Source organism: Oncorhynchus tshawytscha, linkage group LG30, assembly GCF_018296145.1.
Source record: "Oncorhynchus tshawytscha isolate Ot180627B linkage group LG30, Otsh_v2.0, whole genome shotgun sequence".
NCBI classification, from domain to species: domain Eukaryota; kingdom Metazoa; phylum Chordata; class Actinopteri; order Salmoniformes; family Salmonidae; genus Oncorhynchus; species Oncorhynchus tshawytscha.
Window position 1 is genome coordinate 9,112,117 of NC_056458.1, and position 16,196 is coordinate 9,128,312.

The 16,196-nt window shown below is 41.8% G+C and overlaps 1 protein-coding gene across 14 annotated transcripts in view; it reads left to right on the plus strand.

The window, feature by feature from the left end:
* Positions 1–4,676: 4,676 nt before the first annotated feature.
* mark2a (MAP/microtubule affinity-regulating kinase 2a) overlaps positions 4,677–16,196 on the plus strand; it is a 28,379-nt gene continuing 16,859 nt past the window's right edge. For 7 of the 14 annotated variants that reach the window (XM_024394460.2, XM_024394462.2, XM_024394467.2 and 4 more), the window contains exon 1: positions 4,679–5,912. In XM_024394460.2, coding sequence (XP_024250228.1) covers positions 5,865–5,912 — 48 coding nt within the window. In that variant the 5' untranslated portion in view covers positions 4,679–5,864. Of the gene's footprint in view, positions 5,913–16,196 lie in introns of all 14 variants that reach the window. The other 7 variants (XM_024394470.2, XM_024394461.2, XM_024394466.2 and 4 more) reach the window with 5 other exon arrangements.

The following is a 16,196-nucleotide window of genomic DNA, read 5'->3' on the forward strand; positions in this document are numbered from 1 at the left end:
CTTCCCCAGATCTGTGCCTTGACACAATCCTGTCTCAGAGCTCTACGGACAATTCCTTTGACCTCATGGCTTGGTTTTTGCTCTGACATGCATTGTCAACTGTGGAACCTTATAGAGACAGGTGTGTGTCTTTCCAAATCTTGTCCAATCAATTGTATTTACCACAGGTGGACTCCAATCAAGTTGTAGAAACATTTCAAGGATGATCTACGGAAACCGGATACACCTGAGCTGAATTTCGAGTCTCATAGCAAAGGGTTTGAATATGTATTACTTTAATTTTAAAAAATACATTTTCAAAAATGTCTAAAAAAACTGTTTTGGCTTTGTCATTATGGGGTATTGTTTGTAGATTGCTGATCTTTTTTTTGTAATCCATTTTAGAAGACTGTAAAGTAACAAAATGTGAAAAAAGTGTTTCAGGAGGCACTGTAGGTCAACTTGTAGGCTAGTAAAAGCATGAAATGCTGTTATTTTAAGCAATAACCAACAGAGGGCAGCAAAAACGAGTAAATATCTGTGTTGGGGTTTCAAGATGAATTGGGGCCCTGCAATGATGTGTTTACAGTGCCTTCAGAAAGTATTCATACCCCTTGAGTTACTGCACATTTTGTTGTATTACAGCCAGAATTCAAAATGGATTAAATATTTTTTTCTTCTCACCCTTCTACACACAATACTCTAAAATGACAAAGTGAAAAGACATTTTTGCAAATGTATTGAAAATGAAATACAGGAATATTAACATGAGTCAATACTTTGTAGAAGGACCTTTGGCAGTGATTACAGCTGTGAGTCTTTTGGGGTAAGTCTCTTAGAACATTGCACTCCTGGATTGTACAATATTTGCCCATTATTCTTCAACAAATTCTTCAAGCTCTGTCAAGTTGATTGGTGAACATTGCTCAACAGCCATTTTCAAGTCTTTCCATAGATTTTCAACCCGATTTACGTCCAAACTGTAACTAGGCCACTCAGAAACTTTCAATGTCTTCTTGGTAAGCAACTCCGATGTAGATTTGGCCTTCTGTTTTAGGTTATTGTCCTGCTGAAAAATTAGTCTCCCCATGTCTGGAAAGCAAACTGAACCAGGTTTTCCTCTAGGATATCGCCTGTGCATATTCCGTTTATTTTATTTATTTTTTAAATAAGTCCTTACCGATGATAAGCATACCTATAACATGATGCAGCCACCACCACGCTTGAAAATATAGTGGTACGCAGTGATGTGTTGGACTTGCCCCAAACATAATGCTTTGTATTCAGGACAAAAAGCTAATTTCTTTGCCACATATTTTGCCATATTACTTTAGTGCCTTGTTGCAAACAGGATGCATATTTTTATTCTGTTCCTTCTTTTCACTCTGTCAATTACATTAGTTAGTATTGTGGAGTAACTACAATTTTGTAGATCCATCCTCAGTTCTCACATCACAACCATTAAACTCCAACCATTTTAAAATCCCTATTGGCCTCATGGTGAAATCCCTGAGCAGTTACCTTCCTCTCCAGCAACTGAGTTAGGAAGGACACCTGTATCTTTGTAGTGACTGAGTGTATTGATACATCATCCAAAGCCTAATTAGTTACTTCACCATGCTCAAAGGGATATTCAGCATCTACCAATCGTGTCCTTCTTGCAGGACTTTGGAAAAACTCCCTGGTCTTTGTGGTGGAATCGGTTGTTGAAATTCACTACTTGATCGTGGGACCTTACAGATAATCGTATGTGTCGGGTACAGAGATGGGGTAGTCATTCAAACATGTCATGATTCCATTCAACTTAAGCGATTTGTTAAGCACATTTTTACACCTGAACTAATTTAGGCTTGCCCTAAAGTAGTTGAATACTTGCCTCAAGCCATTTCAGCTTTTTCATATTTTTTTGTAACATTCTCTACAAACAAAATTCCACTTACATTATGGGGTAGTGTCTAGATCAGTGACAAAAAAACACCATTGAATCAAATTTAAATTCAGTGCAGAAGTAATGGTTTGTGAATACAGTGCCTTCGGAAAGTATTCAGACCCCTTGACTTTTTCCACTTCGTTAGGTTACAGCCTTATTCTAAAATTCATTAAGTCATTCCCCCCCTCATCTACACACAATACCCCATGACAAAGCAAAAAACTAAAATATCATATTTACATAAGTATTCAGACCCTGTGCTCAGTACTTTGTTGAAGCAACTTTGGCAGTGATTACAGAATCAAGTCTTCTTGGGTATGACACTACAAGCTTGACACACCTGTATTTGGGAGGTTTCTCCCATTCTTCCCTGTCAGGTTGGATGGGGAGCGTCGCTGCACAGCTATTTTCAGGTCTCTTCAGAGATTTTTGATTGGGTTCAAGTCCGGGCTCTGGCTAGGGCCTCAAGGACATTCAGAGACTTGTCCTGAAGACACTCCATTGTCTTGGTTGTGTGCTTAGGGTCGTTGTCCTGTTGGAAGGTGAATCTTTGACCCAGTCTGAGGTCCTGAGCAGGTTTTCATCAAGGATCACTCTGTACTTTGCTCCGTTCATCTTTCCCTCGATCCTGACAAGTATTCCAATCCCTGCCGCTGAAAAAGGTCCCCACACTATGATGCTGCCACCACCATGCTTCACCTTAGGGATGGTGCCAGATTTCCTCCAAATGTAACACTTGGCATTCAGGCCAACACATTCAATCTTGGTTTCATCAGATCAGAAAATCTTGTTTCTCATGGTCTGACAGTCCCTTAGGTGCCTTTTGGCAAACTCCAATTGGGCTGTCACGTGCCTTTTACTGAGGAGTGGCTTCCATCTGGCCACTCTACCATAAAGGCCTGATTGGTGGAGTGCTGCAGAGATGGTTGTTCTTCTGGAAGGTTCTTCCATCTCCACAGAGGAACTTCAGAGCTATGTCAGAGTAACCATCGGGTCTCGGTCACCTTCGTAACCAAGGCCCTTCTCCCCCGATTGCTCTGTTTGGCCGGACGGCCAGCTCTAGGAAGAGTCTCTGTGGTTCCAAACTTCTTCCACTTAAGAATGATAGAGGCCACTGTGTTCTTGGGGACTTTCAATGCTGACCAAATGTTCTGGTACCCTTCCCCTTATCTGTGCCTCGCCACAATCCTGTTTCGGCGCTCTCCGGACAATTCCTTTGACCTCTTGGATTGTTTTTTTGCTCTGATGTGCACTGTCAACTGTGGGACCTTATATAGACAGGTGTGTGCCTTTCCAAATCATGTCCAATCAATTGAATTTACCACAGGTGGAATCCAATCAAGTTGTAGAAACATCTCAAGGATGATCAATGGAAACAGGATGCACCTGAGCAAAATGTTTAGTTTCATAGCAAAGGGTCTGAGAAATTATGTAAAGGTATCTTTTTTTAAAATGTTTTTAATTTTCTAAAAACCTGGTTTACTTTGTCATCATGGGGTATTGTGTGTAGATTGCTGAGGATATATATTTTTTTTCAATCAATTTTACAATAAGTCATTTCTAAAGGCACTGTACATGTACATCATTGGGCCCTAACCTTGTGTAGTTTCAGAATGTGATTTGTTCAATTTACAAATTGATTCCTAAGGTACCCAATGGAGGGTGCTCGGTGTAGAAATGTTTTACTTTTTCGGTGGGAGCTCACATTGAGGAGGAGCCCTGATTTGATATGGGGATGCCCACGTCTCCCCTGTTATTTGAATGATGAGCTTGGATGAACATTTAACATAAGTGGGTTCGGGGCTGTTTCTTGAGTGCCTGAGGCTTTAAATGGGACAGAAGATTTAAGGTATTGCAGAAAGAAAATTAACTGTCAGTTGCAATAGAACCTTGTTTCCTTAGCCTGGTCCCAGATCTGTTTGTGCTATATTTCCACTCCTGGTCATGCAAAACATGTTTAGCATTAGCTCTCGTTTACACAAGAGGGGGGCCTCTTGGGTTCTCAATTGAAACATGGACAATGGCTTGGCCAATATGTACAACAGTACCGACGCTCTTTTTAAATAATCATTGCTTGCGGTACTGTTTTGGTAACCTTGTCATTGTGGGGGAAAAAGTCAAATACACGTTTTTTCTATTTGTTTTACACGGGTCCCACAGGTTATGGCTAGTTTACAGAAGAGAGGTGCCCACCGGTTCTAATTAGCTATTTAGCGTCTCAGAACACCTGTGTGTAACGGAAGACTGAATGATGTTGTAACATAAAAGCAACTGGCTGGAACTGTGTTAAAACAGTACGTGCATATTTTGCACAATTATTTTGATGTGATATGAAAGTAGAGGGCCTTACGTTTATAAAACTGTATTGCAATTGAGTGTCGATTCCGATGGAATATTTGCATGTCAGAGCACCTCTTAACATAAGGGCCTTGGACGTTAAAAGAGTAGACTAGCCTTTAGCACATCTTGGGCTAATTTTCCACATGACACGGTGTAACGTCAGCATAAACAGATTGGTACCCAGGCTAATGTTTTCTATTAGTGGCTTCTTATTTCCTTCAACCACACTGAAAAATCGGTAATTCGTGGAGGTGACAGATGAACATAATTAAAACTTGAATGGCTAGTCTGAAATCAAGTCAGACCTTAGATCTGAAATAATCGGATGAGTTAAAAAAAATCCACCTAGACACCTGGTAGGTTCCACCATATTGCTTACACCCATCAGATATTGCGGTAAATGTGTAGCTAGCTATGGTTAGTGTTTGATTTCACACTGGGTTGTTTGGCCAGCTGGAAAATAATCAGCGTAGACGCAGTCGAAACCTGGGGGGCGCTTCAACTCTAGTTAGTCTATAGCCCACCCGAGATTCAGCGACCCAGCAAACTGAGCATAGCGCGGAGGGACAAACTCGGAATTAAACTTGATTACATATGTCGCTTTAGCTAGTTATTCTGATATTCAAACCTGTTAGTGTAGACATCGAGCTACAATTTATATACCACATTTATAAAACCGAGCGAGCTAACTTACTGGCCAAGTAACATAGCAAGCTAACGTACGTAGCTGGTCAGGAAGAATACAGGACGTTGCGGTTGTTTTGCTCGTGTACCATTTTAGCTAACCGGCTAGTCGGCAGTTCATTTTCAGTTTAACTCGCGGATTCGTACCTCTGCTGTGGAGGGAAACTGGCCTACGCTATTTAGCAATCTAGAGTTGGCAAAGCAAGCTCGCTGATAACATTTTCATCATTAGAACGGAGGGTCGATAGTGTATTATAGTTAATGATATTTAACTAGCGAGTGTTTTTTTTTATCCCTCTAAAGAGGACGGTTGGACTGCTGCTGTCGGCGTGGCCAAAGTTTGGTAGAATCCCCGGACTAGATTTGACCGTCTACTTGTGGGAACAAACCTCGCTTTGGGTGGAGCTTTGGCTCGTATAGCCCTCTAACTTGACAGCTCATCCTTCCACTGCACAGCTCCGTGTGTAACTGGCATACCACTTTTCTCCATTGAGTGGAATAGGCGTACCAATGTAAGATAGCTTGTGAATGCAGGGTTACCTTTTCACGTGAATAGCTGTTATTTCAGATATTTGTGAATCCAGAACTTTGAACAGTACTTATATTCTATTGATAGGTAGCTAACTACTAACGTTATATTCCTACTACCTGGACTAGGTATGGTATTTCATTGACGATTGAGTAACTTAAGCTAGCTGGATAGCTAGCTAGTTAGCTAGCTAGCTAACTAGCTAGTTTAATTACTCATAGCTAGCTAACGTTAGCCCCGAGCTAAGGCTACGTATGAGTAACTTTTTGATAAGTTGGCTAGCTAACTAAATTAGCTACACAACCAATATAGTCCCCAGTTCAGCAATAACAAACACGGAGGACAGATGTACAGTGAGTTTTGAGATTCTGTTAAGAAGTTACCCCCCGAAAATCTGTTAAGATGTCAACCCGGACGCCATTATTAACAATTGAACATTCGTCAAACCAGGTAAGCCAACTGCAGTTGCGGTATGGTATATCAGACAATTTTTAGGTAGCTAATTTAGCTAGTCTGAGCTAGTTAACCTAAACCACATAAACCCTCTTTCTTTTCCTAGCCCTCAGGCTTGCTATCTTCCTAACTTGGCTACCTTAACAATCACATTGTGTGTGGCTAGGAGGTATTGCATGGTGTAGAATTGAAGTTTTTTTTAATAGATATTTAGCTAGCGAACTATGATTAAATAACGTTAGAGGGCTAATAGCCTAACTAGTTAGGAAACATTATTGTAACCAGGTTTAGACACTTTATGAAGCATTTCAGTATGAAATGCCAATACTTTTTAAAACACACTTTTCCATGTCTTCAAATCGTGTCACCAGGAGCAGATGTAATCTCTAACATTAATGTCTACACAGAATATATCAATCATGTTTACTTTTATATTTTTTGAGAACTTTTTAGGTCTTCCCCTTGTCCTGTATGCCCCCACATTGTTTGAGTGACTTTGTCTAACTCGTCAACAGATCATTCACTGCCAGTAAGTCAAGTTGTAGGCCCAACTAGATATTGCCACTTCTACAACTGTTTAGAGTGTGAGCTGCATCCTCTGCCATCTTGTTTGTGTTAGCCAGTAGCTCGTGTCTGAACTGGAATGGGGGATTCCATCATACAAATTGCCTGAGAGTGTCCTAAATATACTTTAGTAGGAATAGCTCAAATCAGGTGTAAGTAGAGGACAGCATAATTTACATTTGTGCATTTGAGGAGCAACTCAGTCATGAACACACATCTGCTTGCAGTGAAGGCTGGCTCTCATTGCTGACATGAATGTTTTAGTCAATAATGACATTATGAAACAATTGTCTATTCAAATCACAAATTGCTGATCTTTATACATGGGTAGCAGAGATGTTGATGCATTCCATTGTGGTGAAAATACCCTAACTTGCACATGCTACTAATTCCAAGGTTTTGTTTGCCACTGAATTTGGCTGAAGCAAGGAGTGGTACCCTGCCCAGCTTGTTTGATTACAGACTGCTGTTGACCAGGGACTCAATGTTCTTCTTACCCCAGTTTCTCTGTTCGTTAAAACCAGCATTTCCAGTTGAGCTGGGCGTAGGATATGTGTGAAGGCCAAGGGGAGTGCTTCTTTTCTCCACTTTGGACAGATTAGCATTATTTGTATGCACGCACATCTGTCAGAGTTTCCCTGTGTGTGTACTTATACATTTTAGCAGAGGCTAATATCCAGAGCGACATACAGGTGCAATTCGGGTTAAGTGCCTTGCTCAAGGGGACATTGGAAGATTTTTCACCTAGTCAACTCAGGGATTCTAACCAGCAACCTTTTGGTTACTGGCCCAATACTCTTGACCGCTAGGCTACCTGCCTCCCACTTTCTCCTGCATCTGTTAGTAATTATGGTTCTGGATATGGCATCGTATTTATGATTGGTCAATGAAAGATGAAGAGAATCTTTATCCATCTGGTTGTAGGCCTATTGAAAACAATTAGGTTTTTACTATCTGGTTTCAGTGACAGTGTCTTTGTTTTTACCAGCCCTTAGTGATCTTGGTTTCTCCCTGTGGTCTTTCTGTCATGACCTAACCACAATCATATACTTGTGGGTATTAATAGCTCACATAGGCAGGGGTGGGATGATTTTAAAAACTTGTGTCAACACTCTTTTTCTTCTACCTTTGTTTTAAATTATCATTAGGTTTCTTGTCTGAAAGGATTCATCACTATCGAGTATTCCTTTATTTCTCAGGTTTGTAGCTTGTGCTGTCTTCTCGGAGGAAAAAGTTGAGATTTTTAGTTCTGCTACGTATTTTTACATTTAGGCTTACTAATTCATGTATTCTCTTACAACATAGGCTACCTGTCTTTATTTATACTGAACAAAAATGTAAATGCAAACATTTTAGAGTTCAAGTGTGTATATATAAGGAAATCGGTCAATTGAAATAAATTCATTAGGCCCTAATCTATGGATTTCACATGGGCCCAACCACTGGGGAGCCAGGCCCAGCCAATCAGAATGAGTCCGTCCACCACCCCAGATAATCCCCACAGGTGAAGAACCCGGATATGGACATCGTGGGCTGGCGTGGTTACATGTGCGATTGTGAGGCTGGTTGGATGTACTACCAAATTCTCTAAAATGATGGAGGCGGCTTATGGTAGAGAAATGAACAGTAAATTCTCTGCGAACAGCTTTTGTGGACATTCCTGCAGCCAACATGCCAAGTGCACACTCCGTCAACTTGAGACATCTGTAGCATTGTGTTGTGTGACGAAACTGCACATTTTAGTGGTCTTTTATTGTCCCCAGCACAAGGTGCATCTGTATAAAGATCATGCTGTTTAATCAGCTTCTTGATATGCCAGACCTGTCAGGTGGATGGATTATCTTGGCAAAGGAGAAATGCTCAGTAACAAGGATGTAAACAAGTTTGTGCACAAAATTTGAGAGAAATAAGCTTGTTTTGCGTATGGAACATTTCTGTGATCTTTTATTTCACCTCATGAAACATGGGACCAACACTTTACATGTTGTTTATATTTTTGTTCAGTATAGAATATATAAAACCAGAGCCCCAGTGGTGTGTGTTCCTCCAGTGCAGTGCAGGTCTATGTGATTGTGCAAGCCTATGGTTGTGGTCCTTTTCATTTTAGCAGCTTAAGTTGTGCTCAATTATAATTAAAGACTAAACAAAACTGGGTTGCAATTGACTTTTCTCTCCCCCATAGTTCCACTATGCCATGTGTTTTGATTTCAGGATGTTCTACTCATGTTATTGAGGTAAAGGACTGTCAGAAGTGTATGGAGAGGGGACTGGAGGGAGAGCTCAGTTAGTGTCTATTTGTGGTTCTTGCTGCTGCTACCATGACTGGAAATAGCCGTGTGTGATATTAATACCCAGATAAATGACAAGCTGGCTCACTCGCCTCCTTTATTTACCAGTTCGTCTCTCTCTCCCCACCAGTCTGTTACTTTGTTTACTCGCTTTTCTTCTTTCCCTCTTAAGTTTCAATAAATTGAGTAGGCAAGAAACACTTTTCCTCTGACAGGTAGCCTAACAATTACTAATAGGCCTATTTTTTTATTAAATATGTTCACGTCTTTAGGCCTAGGCTATTTTTTTTGTTGGAAAAAATGTGCCTGTGTCCTTGTTTGACTACTGTGTTTTGCTCAGTCTGAATTGAAAGCTTTTCTCTGAGTATGTTAAGGAGAGCGAGATGTGAGGCGACAGCTAGGCTAGAGTGAGTGAGTGTTTTGTTTCTGTGTGTGTATGAGAAGGTTGGGGAGGGAGGAGGGCAGAGTAGAGGACAGGTTTAAGCAGCAGGTCCCCATGGCAACACTCCCACAGCAAGACTACTTTTTCAGAGCGGGACCATTCCTTCTGATCTTAGCAACGCTAAAGCATTTCCCCCAACCTCTCATAGCAGCATTGCACATTACTCCAACAAATCTTATGTTCTCAATTGTTTAAAGTTATCAAGTATAAAATAACATTAGTGCAATTGTGACAACAGGCACAAGTGTAAGTCATCAGATACTTTTAGAGGGTACAGTTTAGAGGTCGACCGATTATGATTTTTCTACACCGATACCTATTAATCCGCCGGTTTTTATTTATTTATTTGTAATAATGACAATTACAACAATACTGAATGAACACTTATTTTAACTTAATATAATACATCAATAAAATCAATTTAGCCTCAAGTAAATATTGAAACATGTTCAATTTGGTTTAAATAATGCAAAAACAAAGTGTTGGAGAAGAACGTAAAAGTGCAGTATGTGCTAATGTTTCAGTTCCTTGCTCAGAACATGAGAACATATGAAAGCTGGTGGTTCCTTTTAACATGAATCTTCAATATTCCCAGGTAAGAAGTTTTAGGTTGTAGTTAGTATAGGAATTATAGGACTATTTCCCTCTACCATTTGTATTTCATTAACCTTTGACTATTGGATGTTTTTATAGGCACTTTAGTATTGCAAGTGTAACAGTATAGCTTCCGTCCCTATTAACGAGCGCTAACTAGCTAGCCATTTAATTTCGATTACAGCAGCCTCATCTCGGGAGTTGATAGGCTTGAAGTCATAAACAGCGCAATGCTTGACGCACAACGAAGAGCTGCTGGCAAAACACACGAAAGTGCTGTTTGAATGAATGTTTACGTGCCTGCTTCTGCATACCACCGCTCAGATACTTGTATGCTCAGTCAGATTATATGCAACGCAGGACACGCTAGATAATATCTAGTAATATCGTCAACCATGTGTAGTTAACTAGTGATTATGATAGATTTTTTTTTTCATAAGAAGTTTAATGCAAGCTAGCAACTTACTTTGGCTTACTGCATTCGCGTAACAGGCAGTCTCCTTGTGGAGTGCAACGAGAGAGAGGCAGGTCGTTATTGCGTTGGACTAGTTAACTGTAAGGTTGCAAGATTGGATCTCCCGAGCTGACAAGGTGAAAATCTGTCGTTCTACCGCTGAACTAGGCAGTTAACCCACCGTTCCTAGGACGTCATTGAAAATAAGAATATGTTCTTAACTGACTTGCCTGGTTAAATAAAGGTATTAAAAATAAAATAAATCGGCAAATCGGCGCCCAAAAATACCGATTTCCGTTTGTTATGAAAACAACTTGAAATCGGCCCTAATTAATCGGCCATTCCGATTAATCGGTCGACCTCTAGTACAGTTGTGAATGCAATACATTTCAAGAAATGTGTATTGATGGTTTAAGCTGGACTAGGGGGATGGGGATAAGAGGGAGAATGGTTGCTAAGGTAGATGGGTAAAGCTAGCTCATCAGCCTATGATGTTATACATGGACCAGAGCATGGAAAAAGTTTTCAGGTTAATTTCTTGAAGGAGTTACTAGAGTACTAGTTACTGAGCACATTCATCAAGTGCTTGTGTGTGAGTAACCTGATTTGACACCAGGTAAATGTTTGAAAAGGTAATTGGGCAGTGTTTTTAAAAGGGGTGTGGTACAGAGACTACTACAATACACGGATTTGCTCATCTGTTAAAACCAATTGGTGATGAGTTTTAAGGAGATCAAAGTTGTGCTTCCTGTTGTATTCTCTTTAGTATTGGGGAATCCTTGACCTTCTCCCTTCTATTTTTTTTTTCTCTCCCTCTCATATCCGCCCTTCTTTCTCCTGATTGTATCTGTGGCACAGCTGTCTGAGCATGTCAGCTCTTGTCCTTCGGGCTGCCTCCCTCCCTGGTCATGTCTCACCAGTGCTGCTGCTGCTCCCTTAGCCAGACAAACCTAGGCACGTCTCACTGGCACTAGGAACCTGACCCTGTCATTGTGTCAGCCATTTTGTTAACTTTTTTTCTTTTTTTTGTGTGGGGGGGTAAATCACAATACTTCCTCAAATTACCCAAACAAACTTCCTGTTGACTGTTGGGACCGGCGAGGTTGTGTTTGGCCCTCTGGAGAGCCTGGCTGTGCGTGCTGTGTGTCCTATTTTAGCCTGAGACCTCATGGCCCCCTGTGTCCCACTTCTTGGCCATCCATCCAAGCCATCAACACCCCCTTTATGCTTTGAAATCTGTGTTGAGGGGGGCATTTACAATCTCAACTCTGTCCACACCTTTTCTTAGAGCATAGCTGAAGTCTGTCTCTTCATAGAGGAAGTGACAAGGTTCCTATAGCCTGAATGGTATCTGGATGGTCAGTTCTCATGCTACTGTTAGCAATGGATGGAGTCCACAAGTTCCACTTCAAGCATCAAAATAACAGGTCAAGTACATTTGCATGTGTAGTTTTGTGCGTATCGCTGAATGATTCATGTAGGAGTTTTTTTGACAGAATGATAGCCGGCTGATAAGTGAGGTTTTTCCCTAATACTACCGGCTAATATAGAGAAAATGATTTTTGAATTTCAAATCTGTCATCTTCAAGTGTTTGAGTGTGGTTCTTGCCTCTCTCCACCTGATGCTGAACAAAGAGATGTGGGGCTGTATATGTAATTGATGAGACCCTCTAGGTCCCTCAGGCTTTTCCTGGTTGCACTCTCCTCAGCCTTTCTCTGTCTTTCGCTGTCAGTCAGTCAGCCCTGGAGCTGAGCTTCCATGACTTTGACGGTATGTCTGCATTGCTCTCGGTTTTGTCTGATATTGTGTATTTGTGAACATGTTGTATTTATGCATCTTTGAATGTGCTGCGGTCTGTGTGCCAGCCTCTGCGAGTGCGTTTTAGTTTGTGTGGTAGACTAATGTGCGTATCTGGTAGGGATAGAAGTGCCGGCTGCTGTACTGAAGGTCAAAGCTGTGTTTGTGAGGACTGCGACTGCGTTGCTGACGCTCTGTTACTGCAGAGCATCCTCTGCAGATGAGCTGGGTGCAAGACACCTCTTTGACATGCAGTGGACACTTTCCCTCACACTCCTGACACACAACAAACCCACTGTAGAGTGATGGCTAAACCATGTCTACCAGCACAGAAATGAAAAGGAAAACAAAAATGAGGTCTGCACACTGAAAGTGTGGTAGTCTGGCTTACCCTGTTCTGCTCTGTATGGAGCTCTCTGTGATGAGGCACTTCCTCATGCATTTATGCCAGTGTGTTTTTTGTTGTGTATGTGTGTGGGAGGGAGGGAGGGAGCGTTTAGATATCAGCTGCCTTCTGGCTCATTGGCTCCTGCTGGTTCTACAGGCAGACTTGCAACAAGCTTCTGATTTATCGCTCTATGAAAACTCTGGGGCGGGACTCAACACAGACACTACACAGGTGTTACGTAATTGAACACAAAGCAGGCACACCTTTTGAAATGCAGATATTGGTGCGTAAAAAAAAAAAGAGTCTTACGTGGAATGCTGTTTTGTTTCTGAAAGGGAAGTGGCTTGTTGGGAAATGTGACGTACTGTCTTTGTCTCATAGCCCGTGCTTTTTGTTTCTTCTTGGATTAAATAGAAGAGCAGAACTTGACTTATATTACACAACGTTGTTTGTGTCAACTGTCAATTATTCACCCTATGCCAAATAGCCTTAACATTTCTGTCCAATTCATTGTAAATTACATTAACATTGCTCTTGATAAGAATCCGTTGAATTTTCCAGTTCAGAATGCAGAGAAGTAGTTCTGCTTGGGCCCAGACTTGTAACACGGAAACTAAGGTCCATGCGGAACAAAACGGTGCCCGTGTCAATAGCTTTTCTGTCCACTTACATATGCTCACAAGGTAACAATCTCCTCGAGAGAGCGAGCGCAGAAGGATACATTGCAGAGTTTGTAAATATAGAGAGAGCAGGGACATGTGAACAGATAACCCTCCCCCCCTTCAGTCACCTTCTCATCCTTGCTTTCCGGGGCTCCCACACACAAACTACCCCTCTTGCACCTTTCCCCATAAAGGTACTGTACCTTCATATTTTTTTCTGGTCTTGGTCACCCCCCCGTTCCTTCTTTTCAGCCTCATTAGCTGAGGTGGGGTGACTATGTAGATTAGTAAAAAGCATGAGCTGAAATTATTGTCAAGGTGCCGAACCATACTCCCTGTTACTAGCTGGCTACCACCCTCTACTCTACCCTGCACCTTAGAGACTGCTGCCCTGTGTACAGAGTCATTGAACACTGGTCACTTTAATGTTTACATATTGTTTTATCCATTTCATATGTGTATGCTGTATTCTAGTCAAGGATCAAGGATCACTGTTCATACGGTATATTTCACACCCATTATATACATATATACTCTGCACAAAAAAAATAAAGGGAACACTTAAACAACACAATGTAACTCCAAGTCAATCACACTTCTGTGAAATCAAACTGTCCACTTAGGAAGCAACACTGATTGACAATCAATTTCACATACTGTTGTGCAAATGGAATAGATAACAGGTGGAAATTATAGGCAAATAGCAAGACACCCCCAATAAAGGAGTGGTTCTGCACGTGGTGACTGCAGACCACTTCTCAGTTCCTATGCTTCCTGGCTGATATTTTGGTCACTTTTGAATGCTGGCGGTGCTTTCACTCTAGTGGTAGCATGAGACGGAGTCTACAACCCACACAAGTGGCTCAGGTAGTGCAGCTCATCCAGGATGGCACATCAATGCGAGCTGTGGCAAGAAGGTTTGCTGTGTCTGTCAGCGTAGTGTCCAGAGCATGGAGGCGCTACCAGGAGACAGGCCAGTACATCAGGAGACATGGGAGGGCAACAACCCAGCAGCAGGACCGCTACCTCCGCCTTTGTGCAAGGAGGAGCAGGAGGAGCACTGCCAGAGCCCTGCAAAATGACCTCCAACAGGCCACAAATGTGTATGTGTCTGCTCAAACGTTCTGAAACAGACTCCATGAGGGTGGTACGAGGGCCCGACGTCCACAGGTGGGGGTTGTGCTTACAGCCCAACACCGTGCAGGACGTTTGGCATTTGCCAGAGAACACCAAGATCGGCAAATTCGCCACTGGCTCCCTGTGCTCTTCACAGATGAAAGCAGGTTCACACTGAGCACATGTGACAGTCTGGAGACGCCGCGGAGAACGTTCTGCTGCCTGCAACATCCTCCAGTTTGACCGGTTTGGCGGTGGGTCAGTCATGGTGTGGGGTGGCATTTCTTTGGGGGGTCACACAGCCCTCCATGTGCTCGTCAGAGGTAGCCTGACTGCCATTAGGTACCGAGATGTGATCCTCAGAACCCTTGTGAGACCATATGCTGGTGCGGTTGGCCCTGGGTTCCTCCTAATGCAAGACGATGCTAGACCTCATGTGGCTGGAGTGTGTCAGCAGTTCCTGCAAGAGGAAGGCATTGATGCTATGGACTGGCCCGCCCGTTCCCCAGACCTGAATCCAATTGAGCACATCTGGGACATCATGTCTCGCTCCATCCACCAACGCCACGTTGCACCACAGACCTTCCAGGAGTTAGCAGATGCTTTAGTCCAGGTCCGGGTGGAGATCCCTCAGGAGACCATCTGCCACCTCATCAGGAGCATGCCCAGGCGTTGTAGGGAGGTCATACAGGCACGTGGAGGCCACACACACTACTGAGCCTCATTTTGACTTGTTTTAAGGACATTACATCAACGTTGGATCAGCCTGTAGTGTGGTTTTCCACTGTAATTTTGAGTGTGACTCCAAATCCAGACCTCCATGTGTTGATAAATTTGATTTCCATTGATAATTTGTGTGTGATTTTGTTGTCAGCACATTCAACTATGTAAAGAAAAAAGTATTTAATAAGAATATTTCATTCATTCAGATCTAGGATGTGTTATTTTAGTGTTTCCTTTATTTTTTTGAGCAGTGTATATATATTCTGGACTCTGACATGGCTTGTTCTGATATTTCTTCCTTTACATGTTTTGGAGGTGTGTGTGTGTGTGTGTGTGTGTGTTAGGTATTACTGCACTGTTGGAGCTAGAAACATAAGCATTTCACTGCTACTGCGATAACATCTCATATGTTTACACGACCAGTACGTCTTTGTTTTTTGTTTTGTTTTTACTAACAGAGTGAACCGTATAAAAAGAAAGTTGCACACTCTACATTACCTTCAGAAAGTATTCATACCCCATGACTTGTTGTTGATATGACCGGGTCTGGATCCAACCAGGTCTATAAGGAACTGGTGTAGTTGTCCTCGGGTCCGTTCAGAACGGGTGTCAATATTTATTTATGCATCCATTTGGAGACTTCTACTTGAGGTCCAAAATCCCTGTCACAACAGACAATGCCAGGAACATTGTGAATGCGGTCATAGAAGCTGGTCTTGGACCACAAATAGGGTGCTTTTTAGTTTTGTGTCTCTTGCCAAATTAACTACAGTAACTGTTGGCATTTAATTTTCCCGCTGTAATGTTACCGAACCGTGACCCCATAACTGTGAAACGTACACCCTTAATTTCTGAGCACTGCTACATTCATGAGGATGTTACCATGATTACAGATAATCATGAATTGTGAAAAAGGATTAGTGAGAAAGTTTGAGGAACAAAGGTCATAACCACCCAAAAAAATGCTAACACCCAAAATGATACGCTACATTATTCACCATTCAGTTCCCATTGGGCAAAACATAATCCGAAACACAACCAAAACAAACTGAAAATGCATTCAACAAGTTTGTAGTCACACGATTGATGTAGTCATTGTGTGCTAGGAATATGGGACTAAATTCTTAACTTTTGACTAATTGAATCATTGTAAATTTGTTTAGTCATTCCACCTCAAAAAGCACAAGAGAATTTCGACACCCACTATCTCCGATTTGTTCTAACATTGTTACTTTAGTTTAAAGCAAATAAG